The sequence below is a fragment of the Sceloporus undulatus genome, chromosome 4 (assembly GCF_019175285.1).
Source record: "Sceloporus undulatus isolate JIND9_A2432 ecotype Alabama chromosome 4, SceUnd_v1.1, whole genome shotgun sequence".
In the NCBI taxonomy this organism is placed as follows: Eukaryota; Metazoa; Chordata; class Lepidosauria; order Squamata; family Phrynosomatidae; genus Sceloporus; species Sceloporus undulatus.
The window spans coordinates 228,982,445-229,008,644 of NC_056525.1; the positions used below are offsets into that span (position 1 = coordinate 228,982,445).

General features: G+C 40.5%; 1 protein-coding gene across 6 annotated transcripts in view; it reads right to left on the reverse strand.

Annotated features, from left to right (window-relative positions):
• The window catches only part of LOC121928362 (CUB and sushi domain-containing protein 3), an 810,382-nt gene that overhangs the window by 647,610 nt on the left and 136,572 nt on the right, over nt 1-26,200 (reverse strand). For all 6 annotated transcript variants that reach the window (XR_006103494.1, XM_042462948.1, XM_042462947.1 and 3 more), the window contains exon 2: nt 1,427-1,649. Coding sequence is in view for 5 of the 6 variants with exons in the window: in XM_042462948.1 (XP_042318882.1) it covers nt 1,427-1,649 (223 nt within the window). In the remaining variant the exon portion in view is untranslated. The remainder of the gene's footprint in view (nt 1-1,426; nt 1,650-26,200) is intronic.

A 26,200-nucleotide genomic window follows, 5' to 3' on the forward strand; every position in this document is an offset into this window, starting at 1 on the left:
TCCTTTTGTCTCTTGTCCCTTTAGACTGCAAGCCTGAGGGCAGGGAAATATCTAGTAATTTGTAAGCTGCTCTGATAGCCTTTTGGCTGAAGAGCTGGGCATAAATTATTATTATTATTTGACATCCCCCTTTGACATCCCCACCTCCTTCTTCTCTTTTGTGAGAATTTGAATGGCAGAGCATGATGTAAAGTGGAGAAGGCTCCCTCTTTTTGTTCTGTGAGTGAGAAAAGATGGGGGGGAAATCACACAAACAAAGGAAATAGCCCCTGGTAAAAGCCAGGATGAATGGTAGCTTTTCTTATGCAAAATACCCAAACCCTGGAGGTCGAATTTGTCAGCTCACAGTCTCTCTCTTCCCTTCATTTTGATATTATTAAAAATAATATTCTTACTCATTGATCGAGAAGTGCTCAGAAATTTCTTCTCTCTAATATGTTATCGAAATTGTCGAATTAGGCATATTTCTCCTAATTTTCAAATTTTGGAGAATATTCTTTACATCCCTAATCTATAGTGTGTGTTTATACAAAGTAACAAAAACATATGCCTCAAATCTTCTAAAAGGAAAAGCAGATACAGTTACAAAATAAAGACTGTTAATAAGGATGCAGAGTCAATTGGTACATATATGAAACTGACTAGACGTATGTCCAGCAGCTATCCAGTGAAGTCTTTTTAGTCCTTTTGAGATAAGATGTTTCTTTTAAAAAATTAATATATCTCTCCAGAAAATGCTAAAATGAACTTAAGTTTATTTTCAAATTTTGTTTGTTCATTTGTTTTTTGTTCTACCACTGAACTATCGCAGTGAAAATATGTGGATCATATCATCATAACAGCTATCCTTATCCTAGTGCAAAGGAGTGATTGGAATATTTGTGAGTTCTTCGTTTTCATAATACCTAAGTGTGCAATTTGCACACTCTCTTACACAAAAACCTAATACATTTCTTTCAAAGCAATTGTTCAATTGTCAGTCTGATGCAGAAGGTTAGTAGGCAATACAGTGGAGCCTCCTCATACGCTGCCTTTTTATAGGTGGCTTTGAGCATAGGCGCTCAAAGCCGCCGGCACGCGCGGGGCAGAAGGGGCGGCGCGTCCCATTCAATTGAATGGGCGCACGCACCTGTTGCGCCTCGCGCGCCGCCATGCACAAGCCCCATTGGAAACAATGGGGCTCGAGCATAGGCGGATTTTTTTATACGCGGAGGGATCCGGAACGGATCCCCTGTGTATAATAAGGTTCCACTGTATTAACTTTTGGTGTAGCTTATTTTGTGATTTGACTTTCATTCTTCCATTAAATAAAAGAAAGACATTTAAAAAAAAACCGCAGAAAGTCTCACATTATCAGGAAAGACATTTCTAACCAAGAAATAAATTGTATCATGCTATATTTTGAGAAGAGGAAAACAATATTTACCTTGTCCTGAAGTTTGTAGGATGAGGATGCCCATCATATAATGATAAATAATCATATTCTTCTTCTAGAGCAAAAGATTGAAAAACTATCTGTATTCTGTTTCTTTCTTCAGCAATTATTACCCATGTGCAATTTGCACCATTCGGATATCCATATGGGAAGCCAGGGCTTTCTATAGTTCCATTGAGTCCTTTTAAAGTTCCACCACATGTATAAATAAAACCTGCGGGGAAAAACAATGAACAGTATATTAATGATCACCACAAGGACATTATTGAATTAAAGATTTTTCCAATAAGACCAATTAAATAGGGTGATCCTGCCATGAATGTAACTACAGTTACACATTTTCCCTTATACACACAAGCTAAATGGGTCTTAAAACCAGAGAGTTTCCATTGGTGCTCAATTATGGGGTCAATGGTCAAAACTGATGCATTTGTGATCAAAAAGCAATATTAAAAGCTTATCATTTGTTCTGTCTGTCTTTACCATACTGCTGGATTTCATGGCCTATTTGCTAACCAGAGTTTCCCAAAGGGAAAGTGGAGCACATTACACTAGCAACACTGGATGCAAATAGGTTTCTCAAAGTGTTCTTATTAAGCAGTAACACCCTAAACAGTTTGAGACCTGATTGCCAAAGAGATTGCCCTTTTCTTCAAGCAGTGCTACAGCCAAGATAAGTAATTATTAGCCCTCAACATGAGGAAAAGATTGTAATGTTTTTCATTAAGCATCTCTGCCTTTGCAGTTCAGTTCTGACTTCCCTAGTTCACTTACAGGTGGAATTTACAAAGCCTTTTCTCTGCAAGGCAACCATTATTTCCCTTGACTGAATTGATTCATAATATTTAATAATTCATGATGAAATAGGCATCTTCTTATTGAATGTATTAACTATGAACTCAGAGCTTCTCTATCACTTCACGTTCTTGCCACTAAAATATTTTAATAGCAGTTCACACATGCAGCTTTGAGACAAGGGAAAAGAAAACCATACACTGTTTCACCTATTTATTTTCCTTTTTCCTAACAAAAATGTCTAGGTTGCCTTGTTAGCTACTCAGTGTATTATGAGTGAGCTATTCTCACTCTGCAGTTACATCTACTTTACAAATGAATGGAAAGGGATTTGATTTGATTTTGAGATCTGGTCTACATCTGCACTGCTGAAATAATCCAGTTTGACATCACTTTAACTGTCATGGCTCAATGCTATGGAATTCTGGGAACTGTAATTTTGTGAGATATTTAGCTTTCTCTGTCAGAGGTATGGGGCCACAACAAACTCCAATTCCCAGTATTCTATACCATGGAGCCATGACAGTTGAAGTGGTGTTAAACTGGATAATTTCTGCAGTGCAGATGGAACACTGGTATGAAGGGTTTTGGCTGAAAATGGTGTCTGGTGACAAAGGGCAGTATGGAGATGGAAACTGGAGATGCCATTTACATACCCTTCAGTCATCTTAGATTGACAGAGACAGTCTTAGTTAGTCCTCTGTTATCCTACTTTCTCTACTGCTTTTAAAATGTCTGTTTCTCTCTGCTCCTCCTCTCATTTTCTCCTCATTTTACTTCAATTGCTGCAAACTGAGTTCAAACTGCAAAAGTAGCTTGCACTTCATTAACTCAACGAGGAGGAGGAGAAGAAGGGGTTGAATCTTGCCCTTCTCAGATTTAGGCAAAAAAACAAAAACAAACCTCCCTTGTTATTGAGACAGTAAATAATAATCCAGGTAGAATTTGGGTCAAATCTTTGTTGTTTACATGCATTTTTAATGCATCTGATTAAAGGTTTTGGGATGGCTGCCAAAACTCCCCACTTAACCCAGGCTAATCAAAGTTAGATTTTTTCCCCATGTTTTTCTAAAAGATTTGGATTCTTGGCTGTGTGAATAACCTATGTAGTTAGGATAAACTGGGAGAAAATGCTGTATGCCTTGAATGTGCTTTGATTATATTCACATCATCAGCTCTATCTCTATTTGAGTGCTGACATGTGTGAGCAACCAATCTTGCAGAGATATGCATAGATGCAGCTCCATAGTGTGAATAACAAGCCCAGAATGCATGAGTGAGATTATTCACATATTCACAATAAAAACAATGTGTGAATGAACCCTATGGTGGGGGACAGACCGCCCAAAAAGGGTGGTCTGCCTGCGCCTTGTTTTGCTGCATGAGGAAGCTGCAGTGGACAAACCGCACGGCTTCCTCACACAGCAAAAAGAACACTAAAAAAGTGGGTTCTTTTTGCTGCACCATTGTGATGTCACAATAGTGTTGCAACATGTGGACGCTAAGCATCTGTTGTGTCAAAATGGCACCCATTTGTACAGGGTGCCGCCATTTTGATGCCCTCGTCACGTGCGAGGGGCATTTGGAAGCACCGCCCCTCACCCATGATGACGGCACCCCATTGCGCATGTCTGTATAGCGCCTTAGTCTCTCCTAGCTTGTGTTCTTTTCCTCATTAACAACTTTTAACATCCAAATCACACTCTGATGTTGCCTGGCCACATGTGTCCTTGTTTTTAGCAGTGTGAGGTGGGAGGGTATGCCTTTCATGCTGCAAAACTACAGCACTATGATTCCATGTCAACAGAATGGTTCCATTCTATGGAATCCTTGGATTTGCAGTTCAAGGAATTGGAAAATTAGTAAAAGAATTCCAATGTCTCACCAAACTATAAAACCTGGATTACATGGGGATGTGACATGGTATGGAGCCATGATATAATGACATAACTGTGTACTGTGAATGGGCTCTAGGAATTTGGTCTGCCAATCTAAGCACAGTGGTGGGGCTTAATATATCTCTAATTTCCTCATTCCCTTTGGACTCACAAAGATATATTTTCAGAGAGAAGTATACCAAGTGCAAACATCTCTGCAATTAAAGGTCTGTTGCCTATGGCTCATGACACACTATGCCAAGTTCTGACCTTGCATTATTTTCACACAACATTGAGATACAACATTCAAATTCCTCTTTTGCTTTCCTACTATTTTGCTTCATGATGCAAAAACAATTCCTGTAGCTCAGAAGAACTATTGCCCATATCAGTTTGGCCTGCTCACTTGCAGCTGTTACCAAAACCGATTGTCAAAAGAAGTCTAATTTCACCAGTCGCTGCCTCATGATCTATTTTTTAAATCCCATCTGAAAAATTAGCTATTGTTATTTATTATTTAACTCTGACTGCTTTACTTAATGCTGTAAAAGCCTTTGGGATACATTTGGTTCAGCTATCACTTCTTAGAATGAACTTTGAATTCACATATTCACAATATTCATTATGAAGAATGATGTTGAATTATTTACAAGGATTGTGCTTCAGGGTCCTGGAAGGAATCCTCTGATTTTTGAGACAAGTGGACTCCATATTTTTTGTCAGGAAGCTGAAGGACTCCACTCTCAATTAATTCCTCTCATAATTTTCTCTAATCTTCCCCATAGGGAAAGGTCCTAAAGGCTTCTGAGACACACTTAAATTAACACCCACTTAAACATTCTGAACACTACCAAAACAAAAAACAAAACTCTTAATCCAACCATTTTGAATTTTCTTACTTTAGGAACATTTGGAACTCTTTTTAAAAATTAACTTCTGCTTTGATATCAAAGCTCATCATTACTCTTCCTCAGAAATGCAGGCAGCAACTAAGGTTCTTCATGCGGGAAATCCAGTATTTTTGTGTCAAAACAAGGGAGAATGGAGCATAAGCAATGAAAACACTGAAGTGATTTTTTTAAAAAAAAATTGAAAGTGGACATCATTTTGATATAAGTACAGACTGCCCCTTTCGTTGCAGGTTGGGGGCAGGGCAGCCTCACTGGCAGCCCAGAGGCCCCAACCTGGCACTTTTCGTGACCATAGCACTTTTCTGTGGTCCTGAAAGGGGTGTCCTTGGGACTTCATGCCCCAGGACATCCCGGCGGATGCAGCCATGGGATACAGGGGCCCCCTGGCTTTGTTCTCATGGTCGTCTGAAGGGCTCTTCTTCTTGAGGCTAGTTCTGATGAAGATGGGCCAGCTTTTTCACTCCCTTCATGACAAACATTATTATTATTATTATTATTATTATTATTATATGGCTATTCTACCAAAGTAATTGTGATGGCTCCATCTTAAGGAAATCTAGCATTCATAGTTTGGGGAAGTATTTAAAATTATGTGTTAGAGAGTTCTAGCTTAAAGAATGAAATTAATTCAATCCTAAATTTTTCAACTTCTCAGGGAAACTAAGGCCCATTCCGCATGGGCATAAAGTGCGTCCTGGGAACATACTAGGGTTACGAAAAGTATGTGCCTTACGCACTCACCTAACCCTAGTACGTCCCCAGGACGTACAGAATGGTGGCGCCCTATACACATGGGCACCGTCATGACTATGTCATGACCGTGCCACCTCCAAATGGGGCAGTGCGGAAGTGACGTAATAGGGCTGCGTGAGGGCGCCTGGGGCGCCCTTTCTACGGCCCCGGAAGGAGTTCCATTTTGGAGCTCCTTCCACAATTTGCGTCGCTGGCGCAGCCTCTCCACGGCTGCGCCAGCAACACAAATGAGAAAGGGGTCGAGTGGCCCCTTTCTCCGTGTCCCCACCGCCGTCAGGTGTCTTTGGGCCATGAGGACTTTTGTCGCTTCCCCGCGGCCTGGAAAGCAGCAGATCGGGGCCTCAGAGGCTGCCGCTGTAGCAGCTGAGGCCCCGATCTGGTGGGGAAAGGGCCAGTTACAGGCCGCTCCAAACGGGCGGTCTGTAATGCGCCCAAGTTTCTTCTCAGTATCTTACCAAACTGCATAGCAGAGCACCCCATCCATCTTTCTTTCTTTTTTCACCAAAGGAAGCAACATAGAAATCTGTAATCAACTACACAAACTAGTGTTAACATGTAATGAAAGAGCTTATCTCACAGCTTTAAAAACTGACTTACCACTCTGAATTGAATTCTAAACTGGGTTGCATCCGGATCCTATAACATGGATTTTTGCCACTGATGCTGCCGGATGGGTGTAGCCCACGTACCTTCTGGATAGAATCGGAGTTCAGCCAGCCGATTTGCAAAGCTGGGAGCTTCTTGGCTTTGTAAATCAGTTGGCTGAACTCAGATTCAGTACCCAGAAGGTACATGGGGTGCACTCATCCAGCAGTGTCAGTGGCAAAAATTAATGCAATAGGATCCAAATGCAGCCCAAACTAGAATTCAATTCAGGAGCGGTAAGTCGATTTTTAAAGCTGTGTGATAAGCCCCACAGACAAAGTACCAAAGTCAAGCTAACTGTAAAAGAGGGCAGTGGCCATATGCAACTGCTAAGATTCCAAGACTGAAAACTGGAAAAGGTTCCTGTAAGTTTAATGGTTATGTACAAGATGGAATTTCAACAGCTGTTGGATATTACACAACCAGGTAACAAGGAATACTTACTGAAAATTCTTTTCTCTATACAACTGTTAAAGATATTGGATCCTTCTCAAGTTTCCATACTGGCAAGCCTAACTCCCATTCTTAAAGACTACTTCTACAATCCGTGGGTCCACCCTAAATTAGCTTCTCTCCTAGGCAAAAGAAAAGGGGAAACATTCATCTCCTATGGTATTCTAGGAACCTTAATTCACCATCTAAATAGATTGCAAGCTTTCTTTGCTGGAACATCAAAGAAACCTTTTTTAAAAAACAAAACAAAATCCACATCCCCAGGCTGTATGCCTGGGATGGGAGTTTACTGGTCTATTTGAATAGAGATCAGTAATTTGATTGGACCTGGAGCATCACACCAGGTCTGGGAGACAGTTAGGGGCGGGGCTAAGGCTATTTAAGCCTGCTCCGCCCTCCCTTCTCCCGCTTTCAAGAATTGTTGTCCCACCTTCCCGCCTCGACATCAGTGTGGCTTTGGTGGTCGCTTTATGGGCTAGGTAGGAATTTTCTCCCTTTTTCCAAGGGTTTTTTGCCTACCTCACACTGTTGTTCTTGGCATAGGAAATTGGCTCAGGTGTGGACTTAAATAGACGGTCACTGGCGGTTATGGGGAAGATGTAATTGTCTGGTGAACACCTATGGCACCCACTCAGGGTGAAGGTTAGGCCTCTTGGACTTCTTCTTAGGTCTTGCGAGTAAGGAGAGAGAAAAAGAGACCTTCCTTGGGGCTGACCTGGGATATAATCCTCAGTCAAGTCTGGCGAGTTGACTGTGGAAATCCCAGGCTGGCGTTCCATATGCAAGCTGGCCGGGGAGCAACCCAGTCATTGGGTTATCCTCGGAGCTCAGGTGTTTCGCCCAGGGAAAACTGAGGTGGCATGAGGGATAGACCACCTGCCACAGCTGCTCCCACATCAGGTTGCTCCCCTCTAGTTTGCAAGTATTCAAAAACAGTTATAAATAGTTAATTCCTTAAATAAAGTGGCCCTATTTCAACCCACATTTGTGTCTGGTCTCGTTATTGCAAGTTAGACAGTAACCAAAAGCAGATTTTAAGCTATTTTCCAACTTTAGAGGGAAAGTTAACCTTCCAGGCAGCCTCAGGTGTTTCAGTCATTATACAATGAGGTGAAAACTTGGTAGTGCTAGAACTACAGTTCCATCAGCATGGGTAACTCTAGTGAAAAAGCATAGCCTACTAATAGAAGATGGATTGGGTTGTGCTGGGGTTTCTGGCCCTGAACCTTTTTAAACTATGTGACAGACTTCTGTTGGACAGGTGTGACAATGCAGACTCCTCTTCTGTTGGGCACCTGGGACCAATCCTGACAACAAATCAGTCTCCTAGCCCTGGAACCCACAGCCTCATTCCTTAAAGTTTAGAAGTTATATCCTGGGATCATCACAAGTACTCATTCCTCATTCTCTGTTAGCACAGGGGAGGAAGATTGCTAACTAGAATCCTTTTCTGTGCTACACTACTCGGGGAGCCCTGACCTTTAAGTTTAATCCAGTCCCCAGGAAACCAAAATTAAAGTAAAAGGGAATTTTAAAATTTTGCAAAAGCAACCAGAACGGAACAGGCAAGCTGAACAATGATATGTAAATACATTTGATTTTGCATAATCCATTCTGAAAGCAGGTTTAGTACTTTCTATTTTGGGAATAACATGGAGTGCTTCACCACAGATTTTCAGGCCTTGTCTCCTTTATATGTCTCAGATATATATACTCTTGTCATTGCAAGAGAATTTCTTGGCGGGTGCATAGCTGTAGTGTAATTCCAGTTTCTGGGCCCATAAACAGGGCAGACAAATCTCCATAATAGGGCCAAGATTCACAACAATGTCCCATCATCTGATTAAAATAATCATTTTGGACAGTGTGTGTGTGGGGGGGGGGGGAGGATGTGAAGAATCTCTGTAACTTGTTCCTACTCACAAAACACATTGGGACATTGAGATTGCTTCTTTAGAGTTCATTAATCCCAGTGAGATTTCTCACTTCAAGTGAGAATGGGTAGTTTCTTTTCTATGTAGGTTTTCAAAATTTGTGAAAAATCTTTCTGTACAAATCATGTGTGTGTGTGCGCGCGCGCGTGCATACAGACTGCATATACATACAGAGCAAGTGCAGATGGGATGATAAAAAAGATGCAAAATAACCATCTGATGTTTCTGATTTTAAAAAGGCTGCATAATACGGCAGCAGATATCATAGTTTAAATGTTTACACAATTTATACATTTTTTGGTAGATGCAAATTCACTTTCAAGATCACTTTTTCTTCCCCCTTAAAAAGTCATCATCTATCATACAAGGTGAAAAATAACTTAAAATAAAAGTGATGTTAAGAAATAGTTATTTGTGCCGTGGAACACCATTGGTCTCCCATGTACCTATCGGAAATAACTTCCTTGACACAGTGGGGCCTGGGAGGTGGAATTCTGGGAGGTGGAATTCTACTACATCATGGTAGGGATTATTTCCCTTCTCAATTTCAAATTTAATTATAATTAATTATGAATTAAATTACATAAGAGCAAGTGCAAATGACTTAAGCCTAGGAATGGACTCCTCAGAATTACACACATCCACCTACCACAAATTTATAATCTGAAAAAGGTTTATGGCACCTTGGGAAAATGATCACAAAGGAAGGGAGAACAATGCTTGAGAGTGCAGAAAATTTCATGAGGACACTGGACAAAAGCTCTTCTCTGCTGTGGCACTTAGAGTTGCCAAATCACAAAACCCCACACCAAATCTCCAGTTTTCATGGGTCACCTCTGGATGGAAGGTCAAGGCTCAAACTCTTTAGTTTTCATGAAATCTTGGAAAAGTGAGAATTATGTATTTCTAGGACCCATTCAAATCACAGAATTATAGCACTCTTATTCTATTTTAATCACCATGGTTCCATCCTACAAAATCCTGGGATTGGTAGTCTGGTGAGGCACTAGAGTGCTCTGGTGGAGACTTTTCAATGCTCCTCCTTAAACTGTAAATCCCAGGATTCCATAGGATGTCAGTTAAAGTGAAATGATAGCACTATAATCCTGTAGCTTAAATTGACCCAAGGAATATATAATTCTTCTTGCTTTTCTAAGACCCAGTACAAACCATGGAAAAAGGGCGGTCTGCAGCCGCCCCTTTCCGCAGAGGATTGGGGCCAGGACAGCCATACTGGTAGCCCAGAGGCCCCAAACTGGGATTTTTTCAGGCCATGGAGAAGTGGCAAAATGCTGCTTCCCCGTGGCCAGGAAAAGGTGTGTCCTTGGGGCTTCATGCCCCTGGACACCCCGGGAGCCAGAGTCATGGGAGAAAGGGGCCACTTGGCCCCTTTCTCCATGGTGTCGTTCCTGCAGCCATTTGGTGGCTACAGGAATGAGGCATATGCCAGAAGGAGCTCTGTTTCTAAGATCCTTCTCGTGCCACGGCCAGGCCATTGTAAGCAGCCTGGGGTGGCATGAAGATGTCACACATGTGCCGTGCCATTTGGATGTGGCGTGTGCGTGATGTCATAATGATGGCGCCCGTGTACACAGGGCGCTGCCATTATCATGCCGCCACCAGGTATTAGGGTTAGGGAGCGTGTACATGGTGCACTCTCCCTAACCCTAATACCGGCACTGATACGCCACTTGTTGGCAGTCTGTACCATGCCTAAGATACATATAACATTAGAAAAGGACACTGATATTGGGTAATCAGATCATGAGAAACTGAATGTGCTCAAAGATTAACTACTCTTTTTAGGGTTATGTCCATCAATCTATCATAAGCTATAGATTAACTATTATGCTATAATTCTACAGTGTGAATGGGCCCCTGATTTCCATTATTTCATAAAAGTGTGAGAAAAGAACCCTAATTCAGTGAGAGAAACAGTGTGAAAAAAGAACTCCTGAGAATTCATTGTTGTTGTGGATATTCAAGTCAACAACAAATGACCTCAGGTGAACCTATCATGAGATTTTATTGGCAAGATTGGTTTGGAGAGGATTTGTCATTCCCTTCTTGTAAGACTGAGAAAGTGTGACTCGCCCAAGGTTACCCAATGGATTTCTATGACCACGCAGGAATTCAAACTCTCAGAGTCTGAGTCCAATACTCAAACCACAACACCAAGCCAATTTTTTGGTATATGATCTTATTTCACAACTGAATATGTAAACCAATCATATTTGGGATAATGGGGAGGGGGTATGTGAAATAGTACTCCAGGAGCTATCTCAGAATATAGCTGACCAGGTTATACAGGAACATACAAAAACTGGAAATATGTGTATAATTAAACAAAGAAAGAAACAAACAACCTTGAAAACACATCTAAGAGAGCAGCATTTGGTTTCTAAAGAAATGTAAAGAAAGAGGGGAAAAGAAGAAAGTAGAGTGGAGAGAAGCTGTTTGAGTGTAATAATAGAGAGAAAACCTAGATGTAAAAAGAAAAGACACTCTACAGGTTGAGTCTCCCTTATCCAAAATGTTTGAGAACAGAAGTGTTTTGGATTTCAGATTTTTTTTCCAGATTTTAGAATATTTGCATATACATAATGAGATATCTTAGTGATGGGACCCAAATCTAAACATGATATTCATTTTTGCTTTTATATACTTTATACACATAGCCCGAAGGTAATTTTATACATAATTTTTAAAATAATTTAGGGGATGAAATAAAGTTTGTGTACACTGAACCATCAGAAAGCAAAGGTGTCCACAACCCATGTGAACAATTTTGGATTTTGAAATATTTCATATTTTGCAATTCTGCATAAGGGAGATGATGATGATGATGATGATGATGATGATGATGATAATAATAATAATAATAATTTTTATTTATATGTCCCACCTCTTCCAAGGATCGAAGCAGGATTATATCATTAAAATAATACAATGCAATTGAACAGTCAATAAAATACTAATACTGAATTATACATCCCTATTAGTTCCTTAAAATCTTCAGATTCAACCTGTAGAATACTCCTTGTGCTTAGTGCTTTAGAAATCAAATAGGTATACTTTGTGATAACATACTAAAAAGCTACAATTTAAATGATTGTCACAGATTAATGAGTCAGTACTGCAAGAGTAACACTTCATAAAGCATTCTTTTGATTTGTTTGAAGATTTATTGGAAAAAAAAAATTCTACAACCAAAGTAACTTAGACAAAAACTGTATAAAACTCATCAAACTGAGCAAAACTTATCTAAAGTCCATTGTTCTCTAAGACTAGAAAGCATCTGTGATACTGGATTACACTGATCCTACAAATATGGTGTCATGCTCAGCATCTTTATTTGCTTCCTGTTACATAAGTGCTTCATTAAACCTTGTCCTGTAAATGTTTAATGATATTTTTTTAAAAATCAATTACTGAATATAATGCATCCCCCCAAAAACATCCATTCTGGATATTTAGAATCCAAAAGTTGTTCCAAACAGCTTCTAGGTGATAGGATTTGGTAGAGTTGTTGTTTATGTTAGTGAGTTAATGTAAATTACACAAGTTGTTGTTTTGATTTTTCCCTTAACAGGTAATCTCTTCATCTGCACTCCAGAAATAATGCAATTAGATACCACTTAAAATGTCATGGCTCAGTGCTATGGAATTCTGGGATTAATGGTTTGTTGTGTCTCTCACAGAGAAGCCCAAATAGCTCACAAACTACAAATTCCTGATTTCCATAGCATTGAGCCATGGCAGTTAAAGCAGTGTCAAACTGCATTATTTCTACAGTGCAGATGGAGACAAATAGAGAAGCAAAATCTCTGCATGGTAAAGCATCTTCTTCTAATGGCAGTTGAAAAGAATGGATTTATGTATTGCATTTATACCCCATCTTCCATTCATTAGGTTTAAGCTCCCCCCCCCTTCCCCACTTTCATCTGTCAGTCTGATCGTCCTCACATTTTTCTTGTGAAGATATGGAAAGGATGTCTGGCCCAGGATTAGTCACAATGTATCATGCATCATTGGGGATTAGAATTTAGATCCTCCAAATCCCAACTCAAACTTTTAACTAATCTATACCATATTATCTCCCTCTTTATGCAGTACCAGCTTTCTAAAAGCTGCCAACACCCTTCAAGCAGGAAAGGCAAGCCCTAGTCACTCATTCTTCTCTCACAATTAAAAATCACATGATGGGGACAACAGGAACAATCTGGTTGGATTCACTTCTCCATTATTTCTCCAGCTTTTCACTTTACACACACATGGCCCAAACAAACAGGCCAAAATAAAGCTGCTTCAGGTCTCTTTGGAGGTATGCTGTTTAAATGATGCATGCGTCCTAAGAGGCTGGAAGCCACGCCAAAGCCATGCTCCAATCCTAAGGACTTGAGAGCGACTTTGGTGCATCTTCTGGACTCTTAGGACGCATGCATCATTTAAACAGCATACAGTGGTGCCTCGGGTTACGAAATTAATTCGTAACGCGGCCGCTTTCGTAACCCGAAAAGCCTTCGTAAGCCAAATTGCCATAGGCGCTAATGGGGAAAAGCCGCGATTCCATGCGAAAAAGCCGAAAAAAGCACCAAAAGTTTTTTCGTAACCCGAAAAAACATTCGTAACCCGGAACAATGATTCCCTATGGGATTTTTTCGTATCCCGAAAATTTCGTAACCTGGGTATTTCGTATCCCGAGGTACCACTGTACCTCCAAAGAGACCCAAAGCAGCTTTATTTTTGCCTGTCTGTTTGGGCCTGTAGGGTCTGAAATGGACAGCTTGCTATGCTGGGGTGCATGATCAGGATATTACCTAGGAACATGCATGAGTTCAGCAACTTCACCTCAGAGGGCCTTCAGACCCAGAGGTGAAAAAGAGGGGGGATGACAAAAAGAAATATCAGAATTGTCATAGTACAGCCTTAATGATGAAATATAATAGAAGACAGACAGTGGTCAAACATGAAATAAACATAAGCTGGTGCATCCTTTGTTGCATCTCTGAAAACAATAGCATTGCCTAGCAACACTGGAAATGTCAAACTCTTAGGTTTGAAATCCATGCCATTAAGTGATGTATCTCAAAAGCAGCAAGCTTCTACAGAGTTTAGTAAAAGGATAAGGACATCTTATACTGATTGATATTCTGAGATTGACTTTATCTTTGATCTTTAGGATAGCCAGCTTATCAAGTATATTGCTTCACAGAGCCCTGACAGCATGTTACAACTATCATATTCCCCAGACCATAGGCACAAAATATGATGTGGGAGCTTATCTGCTCTAATGTTATAGCTATCAAGGACCCTCAGCTTTCCATTACCATAGTTCTTGTGTCTGATGTCATAGAGAGCAATTAAGAGTATTGATCTCAATATCTCTTTGCTACATATTCATTTCATACTTGATATTAAAAGGTCTGTGCTCTCCTAACTTGGCTGCCCTAAGTTTGACCTTAAGCAAGACACTTTTAGCTTTGCTCGCAGAAAGACTTACAGGATGTTGCTCTTTCTGTCAAGTGCACAAGGTCCCTTGAATATGTAATTAAAATTTAAGTAGAAGGTTGCATCAAGCACATAAGCTTTTACTGTCTGCCAAAGGAATATTATCCTAGCTGTTGTTGTGGAAGATACGTGGCTTGAAAAACAAAAACGGAATACTTCATTAGTTCTTGCACATGATCAAAGATATATTTGAGGAAAATATGAAAGAAGCACAGTTTCTTAGAATTAATTTTTCAACTAAATAACTACATCCTCCAATTAATATATACTCATCCCTCCATATTTGTGGCTTTGATACTTGCGGATTTGATTATTCATGGATTTTATTAATATATTCTCTCTAGGAATATCTAGGTCCTCCAGTGCAACTCTGTGGTCAACTTTAACTAAAAGTTGAATGGAAAGACCTATAGATTCCTAGAGAGAATACTCTACTAGGAATTTTGTACCTCCTCCAGCACAGTTCTATGGTCAGTGTCTGTCAGACATTGACCACAGAGTTGCACTAGGGGACCTAGAGATTTTCCTAGAGAGGTGTCCTCTCAGGTAAAAACATTGTTTTTGTTATTTGCGGTTTTTCCATATTCACGGGAGTCTTGTGTCTCTAACCCTAGCGAATATGGAGGGGCAAGTGTATATAGAAATACTACTTAATAGATTTTAATGAACACAATTTTACAATATATTTCTTACATGAATCTGGATAGTTTACCCTATGCTCAATAGTTTCTATTCTTAAGTCAGAAGGTATAAAGATATAACTTACAGCTAAGGAGTGCATAAAAATATCATATGAAGAGCAGGTTTAGACTCAGAAGAAGGAAGGAAGATAGGAGGAGGAAACACCAACAATCTAAAGTATGCTGATGACACCATACTACTAGCATAAAACAGACTTAGAAAAATTACTAAGGCGGGTTACAAACTGCCGAAAAGCGGCGCTCTGCTGCTGCTGCTGGTTGCTGCATCCGGGAACCACAGCAGCCAAACCGCGCGGTTCCCGAACGCAGCAAAGAAGAAGCGCCAAAATGATGCTTCTTCTTGCGCCCCGGAAGGGACGCAACGAGGCGCTACTCGTGCACTCGTGGCATCACATCTGGGGCATGACATGCGGACGCTAAGCGTCCAGCATGTAAAGATGGCGGCGCCTGTGTGTATAGGGTGCCGCCATCTTTACGCCCTCGACACGTGCTAGGGGGGAGGCCGGTATGGACGCTAGGTCCTCGACCAACCCCTAGCATGTGACAGGGGCACCGCAAAGGCCAGTTTGTAATGGGCCTAAGAAAGGTCAAAGAAAAAAAGTGCAAAGGCAGGTTTAAAGCTGAACATAAAGAAAACAAAAATAATAACCATGTAGGATTTACATAAATTCAACCCAAACAATAAGGAAATAAAAATAATTAGAGTTCCTGTACCATGCATCAAAAATTGTTCAGAAAGGAGACTGAAGTGAAGAAATAAGAAGACTAGGAATGGGAAGGGCAGCTATGAAAGAACTAGACAAAATCCTAAGGAGTAAAGATTTTCAACTGAACACTAAAGTCAAAATCGTCCAAGCCACTGTATTCCCCATCCCCATGTATGGATGTGAGAGTTTGACAGTGAAGAAAATCAATAGGAAGAAAAGCAACTCATTTGAGATGTGGTGCTGGAGAACAGTGTTGTGAATACTGAGGACAGACAAACAAATGAGCCCTAGAAATCTCCTTGGAAGACAAGATGACTGAATGGACATTGGCTGTATCATGAGAATATATGATTCATTAGAGAAGGCAATAATTGTTGATATGATAGAAGGCAGCAAAAAAGAGGTAGTCTGCATTTTAAACTCAATCAGGAAGGACATGGGCCTGAGTTTGCAGTACAGTGGATAACAGGGGGTCTTGGGGATATCTCATTCACAGGGTAGCCATGAGTCAGGATCAACTCAAGGGCAGTTAACAACAAAAAACAACAATAAAGTGCATCTCATACAAGTTTTCATCAACATGGCCATTGAGAAATGGAGGGGGGAAGCTCCTCACACAGTGGGATAATGACAACAGAAAAGTGGAAGAGTGGAAATAGGCCCCTTAACACATGTTCAAATAATGTTTTGCAGAAGACAGCACAAAATGATCATGTTTTAGACAGTGGTTCAGCAGTATGGAATCCCTTAGTAACTTAACACTGGCATTAGTTATTTACTTACAAAGAAATAGTGCAAGAGTTAATTTAAAGAGATCCAGCTTAAAATACTTGCATGAAAACATGCAGAAATAAAATAACATAATGATTTAAAATGTAAAATAAAAAATAAAACTTTAAAACCCAATTCAATAATCTTCAATGCAAAGCAATAAAAATTAACCAAAGCCCTGCCTCAATCATCATTGAACAGATGCATTAAGCTACTCCAAGTATCTCCTATGTGTAAGCCCTATTCTTCCTAGGCTTTTCTCTGCTTTTGACAAAACGTGAAAGGCAATGGCAAACTTTCAGTTCCTTGAATCACTTGGTAGTATTCCTTCTTCAACCTTCTTCTCTTTCAACCTAGCTCTTTCAGATTTTGTCAGTGCCATAGTCCCATTGTAATCATTGTTACTGTCACTTATCAGCACTGTTTATGAAATGTAAGATGCAAAATTGGATATGTTTCTGTACTAAATCATGACACCCTGCTTAGAATAGAAAGAAACTGTTGTTTACTTCTGTTCATCCCATTTCTCTACTTGATTAGGCAGTCACCATCATCTGCCACAAGATATAAAGAAATTTCATATTTTGATCCATGTACCGATGGATGCATCAAGGCTAGATTAAAAGGCAATCATTTGTTTATACTTTATCATTTCTCCAAGGAATCTTGGCACCCATGTCCTCCTCTTTCTTCTTGTTGCAACATGAGGTAACCAGGCTAAAACCTAACTAGACCATGCTCACTGACGTAAGCTTTTCCAACAGATTGATGATCTGACTCCAGCACTCTTAAGTCTTCATCCAATACATTAAGGTTAGATTTTGTACCATATTGGTCCTCCTATTTTTTTCTCCTTTTTCCTGAACATTTGCCTAATTAGGAAATTAAGTAGTTGCCTAATGTGAACATTTTGCATTTTTAATCAGTCCATGTTCCACATCACTGGTGGTTTAGAGATCAATACACAGATAAATCATGGAGTGAAAGTTTTGTATTCTGCATTTCATTACTACCTGCAAAGAGATGGCAAAAATAGCCCCATAGCTAATTGGTTTTTCCATATTCACGGGAGTCTTATGCCCCTAACCCTAGTGAATATGGAGGGGCAAGTTTATATAGAAATACTACTTAATAGATCTTAATGAACACAATTTTACAATATATTTCTTACATGATTCTGGGTTCCAGGGATGGGATAGTTTACCCTATGCCCAATAGTTTCTATTCTTAAGTCAGAAGATATAAAGATATAACTTACTTACAGCTAAGGAGTGCATAAAAATATTATATGAAGAGCAGGTTTAGACTCAGAAGAAGAAGGAAGGAAGATAGGAGGAAGAAACACCAACAATCTAAAGTATGCTGATGACACCATACTACTAGCATAAAACAGACTTAGAAAAATTACTAAGGTGGGTTACAAACTGCTGAAAAGCGGCGCTCTGCTGCCGCCGCCGGTTGCTGCATCCGGGAACCAGACCTGGAAATTAGGAAAGGAAAGTCCTTGATAATAAAGAGTTCCCAGGAAATACTTTGGGATGAATAAAACATCACATGGATCTCCAAAATAAAATTAGTTTGTACAGGAATAAACTTCAAACTTTCCCTGGCCCTTTTTTTTCAAGTGGAGGGACTCTAAAATGATGAAACGTAAGTTCAGTACCTGGGATACTTTTAAGTGTGGAAGCAAAGCCCACAGCAAGCCACTGGCTGCCACTGGTGAGGACATTTCATTTTTAGTAATGTTTCATTCCTCTCTAAAATCAATAAAATCTAAAATCATCACATCACAACCTGAAACAGATTGTGAACAACACACTGATGTCAACAGAGTACTCTTGATACTGCTCTGAAAGGAGATATAGCCTTTTGCTAAATTGACTCACATGTGAACACTTCTTTTGAAGTGGATTTTGCATTGTATTATTTGCTAATCAAAGAGTCTAAACAAAAGAGAACTCTATTTTTCTCTTCTTTTTTTTAAAAAAACATATATTATCTGCATAATTAAGGATGTATGGTTTTATTATTGGTGCAGTGAAATGAAAATGAAATCCACACCCAGGATGAATAATTTATCCTGTGAGTGTGGAAATAATAGAAAATTCAAATAAAAACAAAAATTTAATTATGCTTTTCTGTCTCTCACTTAATTACTTAGTGGTAATTTAAGGGATGTGACTAAGATATTAATGCAGTGTTTTAAACTGAAACCAGTGTTCAGTGAGCCTAACATCTTTCAGGAAAACAACACTTTCATCACTGGCGTTTAGGATGTGTTGACTTTGTTGAATTACTGCAGTAAAGTGTGAATGATTAATGGAAAAATAATATAACTTGGTGCATTAAAACAAAGTGTTTTGCTGTAATTGGATGTTAAAGAAACAACACATTATTTAATGTTGGAAAAGCAATTTGAAATGTAATATGAAGCATGATAGAATAAAGGATAGGCTTTACTAATATTAGGAATGAATAACTGGAATAACTTCTGAAATAGCTAATAGATATTTGATGATATTAATTTAGGCTGAAGATCTATAGTCATATATTTTAAGAGTAAGGCCCATTAAGTTCAGGGTCTACTGATGTTTTGACATGCATAACATTGTGCTGGTAAAAAGGGAAATGTTAAATTTAGACTGGGAAAAATGAAGAGGAGACCCAGGCTGTATCTACACTGCAGAATTAATGCAGTTTGACACTCTTTTAACTGTCATGGCTCAGTGTCATGGGTTTCTGGAATTTGTAGTTTTGTGAGATATTTAGCCTTCTCTGTCAGAGAGCTCTGATACCACAACAAATTACAAATTCCAGGATTTCATAGGATGGAGCCATGGAAATTAAAGTGGTGTCAACCTGCATTAATTCTGCAATCTGGCAACACCCCATGCATTCTTCCACATCAGTTTTTCTGTGCACAAAATATGCTTATGTGCTAACATCTCCATACCTCTTTCTCTTGCTCCTATTCACACAAATGCACATATACATATGTATTTACAAACAATTCACAAAAAATCCATATCCATACTCTGACTCCTATACTACTCTCATGCATATACATTATTTACACTTGAGGGCAATGAAGCAGTACTGTAACACGGCTTTCTTTCTGCTGTTATTTTCATTCTCAATGGCCTACAATTCATAGTGCTATCACTTCTGGGTCTTATGCACCCACTGTTATCACTGTTAATTGGAATAATTATAAACATTTAGTGAGATCAAAGTCTAATCTGCACTGCACTACATTTATCTGCCATGTTTTGGAATTCTAGGATTCGTAGTTTTGTGAAATATTTAGCCTTTTGTGTCAGAGAGCTCTGGTGTCACAACAAACTACAGTTCACAGAATGCCCTAGCCTGGAGCCATAGCAGTTAAACCTATGCATTATTTCTGCAGTGCAGATTAGAGCCAAGCCCAGTGCCAGGTATGGTAAAGAGCTCAGCAGTACACACCCCATCTTGAGTGAATTCCTTGTTCCCTACCCACTTCTGACAGCATCATAGGCAAAGCCAACTGCCCTGGACAACTTAAAGAAGCCTTTTGCCAACAGGCCAGATTGCACATACCCTATATTTTGAAATGGAAAAAAAAATGCTGCTGACACTCCCAATTTAACTGGTCCACAGTTCCTAATGTAGAGATGGGCGGCATGCAGCCACCCCTTTTTGCCCCAGATTGGTGCCACAGCAACCACACACAGCGGCACCGATCTGCTCTCTGAAGCAGGGACGTAGCTAGGATTTTAGGAAGGGGGGGGGTCCAGACTAAGTGCCATCATTATAATGGGGCTTGAGTGCGGCGGCGCAGCCGCACACACCATTCATTTTTCTAATGGAAGGGGGGGGGGCCGGCCCCCCCGACCCCCCCCCCCCTTGGCTACATCCCTGTCTGAAGGGAGCAAAAAGAAGCCGCCCCAAGCAGCTCCCTGGAAGAGGCATCATAAGCACTGCGGCATAGCATTATGATGCCCCTTCTGTGCTATTTGGGCTCTGCGGTGGAGGTGCATCATCATGGTGCATGCTGTCTAGAAAGGTGCACATGAAAATGGTGCCCAGGTGGTAGAGTAAGGGATTGGAATATGTGGACCCTCAGCCCTCATCCTGCACATAGGATGGCACAAAGTGCCAGTCTGTATAGCCCCATTGTGTCACCTGATGAAGGTTCACAGGAGCCATGTACAGTAATTACAAGACTGGATACTACAAGTTGCATTTGAGGGAAAAACCAGCTGTTCTTCTGTTTTTGGACAATCACTTGTCTATTTACCTAAATATAAAACAAGTGAGAGAGTGAGTGTGAGGCTAGATTGTGGATCTGATGTTGTATACATTTTATTGCAGTTTGATTTATTATATTGTGACATAAAATGAGAAGCTATGGTCAGATGCTTCAGTGATGGGTACAGAATGTTGGAAGATTTGAATTGACATATGGATGGTGAATGGTGGAAAGATAATTGCTATGTATATTATTGCTATGTATTTTTGTTATTTATTGCTATGGTTAATAGCTATCTTATTTAAATGTTATTGTTTAACTCATTGCTATGTTACATTTGTTTTTTAATTCAGTATTATCCCCTCTGTTGTAAGCCGCCTGGATTCCCAGTGATTGGGCAGCATATAAATAAAACCTATTACTATTATTATTATAATACTGATTTACACATGGATGTTGATTGGTGGAAATATGATGTGGATTTACGTATGGATGGTGTCTGGTGGAAAGAGTGAGCATACTATAAGAAGGATATGAAAGTGAAGGGATAAGAATCAGATAGGATTAACATGAGTGTAGGAGGATCTGAGACTGTGAGAGAGCACATTATGCATTGTGTTAAGACTTGGTTATCGTTATTAAAATAAAGCAAAAAATTCAAACATATTCTATTGCATTTCATAACCGTTTAATTTGTTTGTATAAGGCAAATATACCTACCACCTGGTGGCCCTAACAGTGTACTAATCAGTAGATCCTAAAAGCTGAGAGAACCACTCTTTTCTTTTCTTCTTTCTTTCTTTCTTTCTTTCTTTCCTTCCAGAGAACAGATCTTAGATGCATTGGGTCCAGTGGGGATCCTGATGCCAGCATACTCTCAGGAATAATGTAGTGTGATTATTTGAAGTGAGACTGCCATATATAGTGGCTAGAGTAGTATGATCACCATCATGGGCTCTCTGGTAGGCTCAAAAGTGCCTCATTTGTGTTACCAGCCCAACAGTGAAGTCATGGAGGGGTTGTTTACTAGGAAGAACTTGTTTTGATCAACTGAAACCATATCTGTCACAGCCAACTGCTATAGAGATATAAAAAACAGAGGCCTATGTTTACGCCGTGCCTTTTTACTCTCTCACATTTCATTGATTTACTAAATAAATTGTCTACATCCCTATTTTTCTTCAAATTTTCAATTTTCCCGGTGCTTTGATATAATGTCTCATAATAATTATCTGAATAAAGGTAGTACAGTGATTTGTTCAAATTGTTTGAACAAAATTCACAGATGAATACTGATTTATATGTCCAGGTTGAGTACCTGTTATCTGAAATGCTTGGAACCAGAAATGTTTTGGATTTCAGAGGGTGTATGTGTTAAATTTTGGAATTCCTGTACAGTGAGTTCTCCACATTTGCTGTGGTTGGGGTGCAGCACCTCTGTGAAAGTGGAAAAATGCATTTTTTTAAAACCTGAGAGAACACCTCTTTAGGAATCTGTGGGTCTTCTGGTACAACTCTATGGTCAACAGCTGCTGGAGATTTACCATAGAATCCACAAAAGTCAAAGCCACAAGTGTGGAGAGCCGACTGTATTTGCATACACAATGAGATATCTTGGAGATGGGACAGGAGTCCAAACACAAAATTCATTTATATTGCATATACACCTTGTACACATTCCTGAAGGTAATTTTATACAACAAGTTTAATCATTTTGTGCATGAAACAAAGTTTGTATACAATGAACCATAAGAAAGCATAGGTGTCACTATTTCAGTCACCCATGAAGAATGCTTCTCCCCGACCATTTGGGCTGGGGAGGAGATTTTGCTGGCCTCTCATTAGAGACCAGCATGTTAAAGGAAAACAGCATGCTCTGCTGGCTGTTGGGAGAGGAGGGGTCGGGGTTTAGCCTGCTTGAGGCTTCCCTGCCCAAACTCCTCTCACTTGGCTTCAAACGCTGGAGCAGGAAAGAGGCCTCAGATGCCTGTTCCTGCCCAGCGCTCCTTTGGCTGGCCTTGGAGAAGAGGGGCCTGAAAGCCAGCTGGCCTGATTGTGGGAAGCCCTTGGCAGAACAAGAGATCTCTGGAGGCTAAGTTATGGGGCTGGGAAGGGGGCTTGGGTCCTTCTTCACAGCAGCCCTCAGTTGGGCCTCTGGGGGAATAAGAGAATATCCCCTTCAAGTTCTGTGCCTGCTACCTTCCTCCCCCTGTTAATAGTTTCAGTAGCAGCCATTTGGTTTGAGGCTTGGCAGCCATTTTGTATTGCCAGCCATTTTTTATAGCTGCCTTGCAGCCTTGTTGTGGGAAGAAGGCTTGGGGCTCAGTGAGGAGTGTCCTTCCACTGCAGAGGGCCCCAACTTTACATAATAATCCTCAATCAGACCTATTCCACTGATACCTTAAAGGACTCAGATCCTGTCTGATGTTGGGAGCTAAGCAGTGTCTGCCCTGGTTAGTATTTGGGTGGGAGGATGCCAGTGCTGCAGGCTATATTTCAGAGGAAAGAAGTGGCAATGCCACCTCTAAGTCTTATTTTAGGCTAAAAATTTTCATGCTAAGCTGGGTTTGCCCAGATGGCTTTGGGACGGAGGGGAGTGTGCCCATAAACACAAGAGCAGCTGGTGTTTCATTCAGTGCTGGCTGCCTCCCTTGCTGCTGATAAGTGTGGCAGCCATTTTCTATTGGCAGCCATTTTATATAGCTGCATTTGCAGCCTTCTTCTGGGGAGGCCTGTGGCTCAGTGAGGGTGCTATGCATCTCCAGGGGGCCCTAGCTTGGCATAACAATCTCTAATCAGTCATTTGGGAATAAAAGTTTTCATGCTAAGCTGGTGTTTAATTCATTCTATAACAGCATTCAGTGCTGGCTACCCTCCCTTGCTGATTTGGTTGAGGCTCAGTAGCCATTTTGTATTGGCAGCCAATTTATATACAGTGGTACCCCGGGTTACGAATTTAATTCGTTCCGCCGCCGCGTTCGTAACCCGAAAATCTTCGTAAGCTGAAAAAGCCATAGGCGCTAATAGCGAAAGCCGCGATTTCGTGTGAAATAGCGCCGAAAAGCACCAAAAATTTTTTCGTAACCCGAAATAACCTTCGTAACCCGGAACAGTTTTTTTCAATGGATTTTTTTCGTAACCCGGAAATTTCGTAAGGCGGCGCATTCGTATCCCGGGGTACCACTGTAACTGCATTCCCAGACTTGTTTGGGGAGGTCTCTGGCTCAGTTGCGGGTGTCAAACAACTATAGAGGGCCACAGACTGCCATAACAATCTCTAATCAGTCATTTTGGAATAAAAATTTTCATGCTAAGCCAGGTTGGCCTGGACATTTTTTGGGAGGGAGTCTGCCAATAAACGCAAGGGCAGCTGGTGCTTAATTCCCTTTATAACAGCATTCTGTGCTGGCTACCCTCCATTACTGATCAGTGTGGCAGCCATTTTTTATTATTATTATCTTTTCCCCAGCCATTTATTATTGTCACATTGTCAGCCTTGTTGAGAGGATGTCTGTGCTTCTACAAGGGGTGTCATACAATTTCAGGGGACCCCAGTTCCACATGTCAAGCATTAATCAGCCATTTTCAAATTAATTTTTATGCTAAGCTGGGTCCAGTATGGATGATATTTGGAGAGGAGTCCACCGTTAAATACAAGGATGGCTGGTGACACAAACATATACATTCATTAATGTTGGGATGGGTGATATATTATGCAATTCAAATTTGTTCTGTTCAGTATGGCCTTTGTTTTTTGGAGCACATCCTTATAATAGGAACTATCATTTACTCAGTTAAAGTAATTGCTAATAGCTCCAAAGAAAGGAATAGAGGGAGAAGGGCCCTGCCCCCAAAGAAGAGGATAGTGATAAAGATATTCATTGGGATTCAGTGCTATCCAGGTTGCAGGCTTTGGAATTTGAGAGGGTTGAATATGTTCCAAATGCATCTTCTGGGCATATGTCAGCTGTAGTTTGCTCTCATCTTACTCCCCTTGAGCAGTTACAAGCCCAAAATGAGGGTTCTTCGCAGTCAATGTGCAAGAGGCTTCCAGAGGGTCAGCGAACTACAGTGGATGGTAATGTTTCAGACATTTCACCAGGTGAGGAACTTGAGCAACAGTTTCTTTCATCACTGGTCACTTGACCACGGGGTCCAGGTCAGTTGCAGGCTGTATCACAGCCTAACCCCATACCTGGGACTTCCATGGCTACAGGGGTGCCATCTTCCCCTTCTGCTAGGCCTCCACAAGGTGAGTGCTTGTATAGTGGACATCTGGTCCAGAAAACGCCTATTTTGTCTTCCTTTCATGGTTCAGGACCAACAAGCCAGCAACAGAAACTGTTATGCTGGGAGTTTGGCTCACAGGGTGGCTGTAACCGAAAGCCCTGTAGGTTTAAGCATGAATGCTCATTGTGTGGAGGGAATGGATCCTTTAATAACTTCACCCTGATAAGGGGACAAATGGGACATTAGGACCAAGATACGAGAAAACCACCCCTGCTACAAAAGGGACCTAGCTCATTAGATGCTGATACCCTCTCTATCTGGCTGAAACGTTATCCCATCAGACAGGCTGCATTGTTCTTGTTAAAAGGTTTTATTTATGGTTTGAAGATCCCCTTTTTGTGATATTTCGTCCCCCTTTCTGGCTCCTAATTTAAAATTAGTTAGGCAAATGGGAGACCTGGTATATAAATGATAATCAAGGAAGTTTCCGAAGATAGGTTGATTGGACTCTTCCAGGAACCTCCTGTTCCAGACCTGTGGGTCTCTCCATTGGGAAAGTCCCTAAGAAGACACTGGGAAAATTCCAGCTTTGACATCATCTTTCTTTTCCCAAGGGAGACTGTGTTAAGGATGCCATTCCACACCAATTGGCTACTGTTAAATATATCTCTTTGGCACTTCCATGAGGGAAGTCAGCAAATACGGATTGAAAGCAGAGTTGGCAAAATGTGATATTCAGCTTTTCTCCTGTTGCCAGTTCACCCAGGAAATTTGATTGGTTAGGTTTTAGTTTTGGTGGTACATTTTATATGGATCTGACACTTTCTATGGGGTGCTGAATGTCTTGTTTAATTTTTCAAATGTTTAGCACATTTTTGAAATGAGTGTTTAAGACTAAATTGGGCTTAAAAGGGGTTATACATTATTTAGATGATTTCCTGTTCATGGGGGCATCTAGCTCTGGACAGTGTCTCCAATTACTACATTGTTTTGAAACATTAGCTGGAGAGTGGGGGGTTCCTTTCTCACCAAAGTAAGACAGAGGGCCATGCCAATAGCTTACCTTCCTAGGTAAAATTATAGATATGGTTAACCAATGCTGGTAGAGGGTCAACTGCTTTGCTTCCCTTAGAAAGGCAACACTAAGGGAATTTCAAGAGCTCATTGGCCACTTTAATTTCGACTTTAGGGTTGTGGCCCCAGGTAGGGCCTTCTTAAGAAGTCTCTGTGATGCCTTTGGTGGGATTTC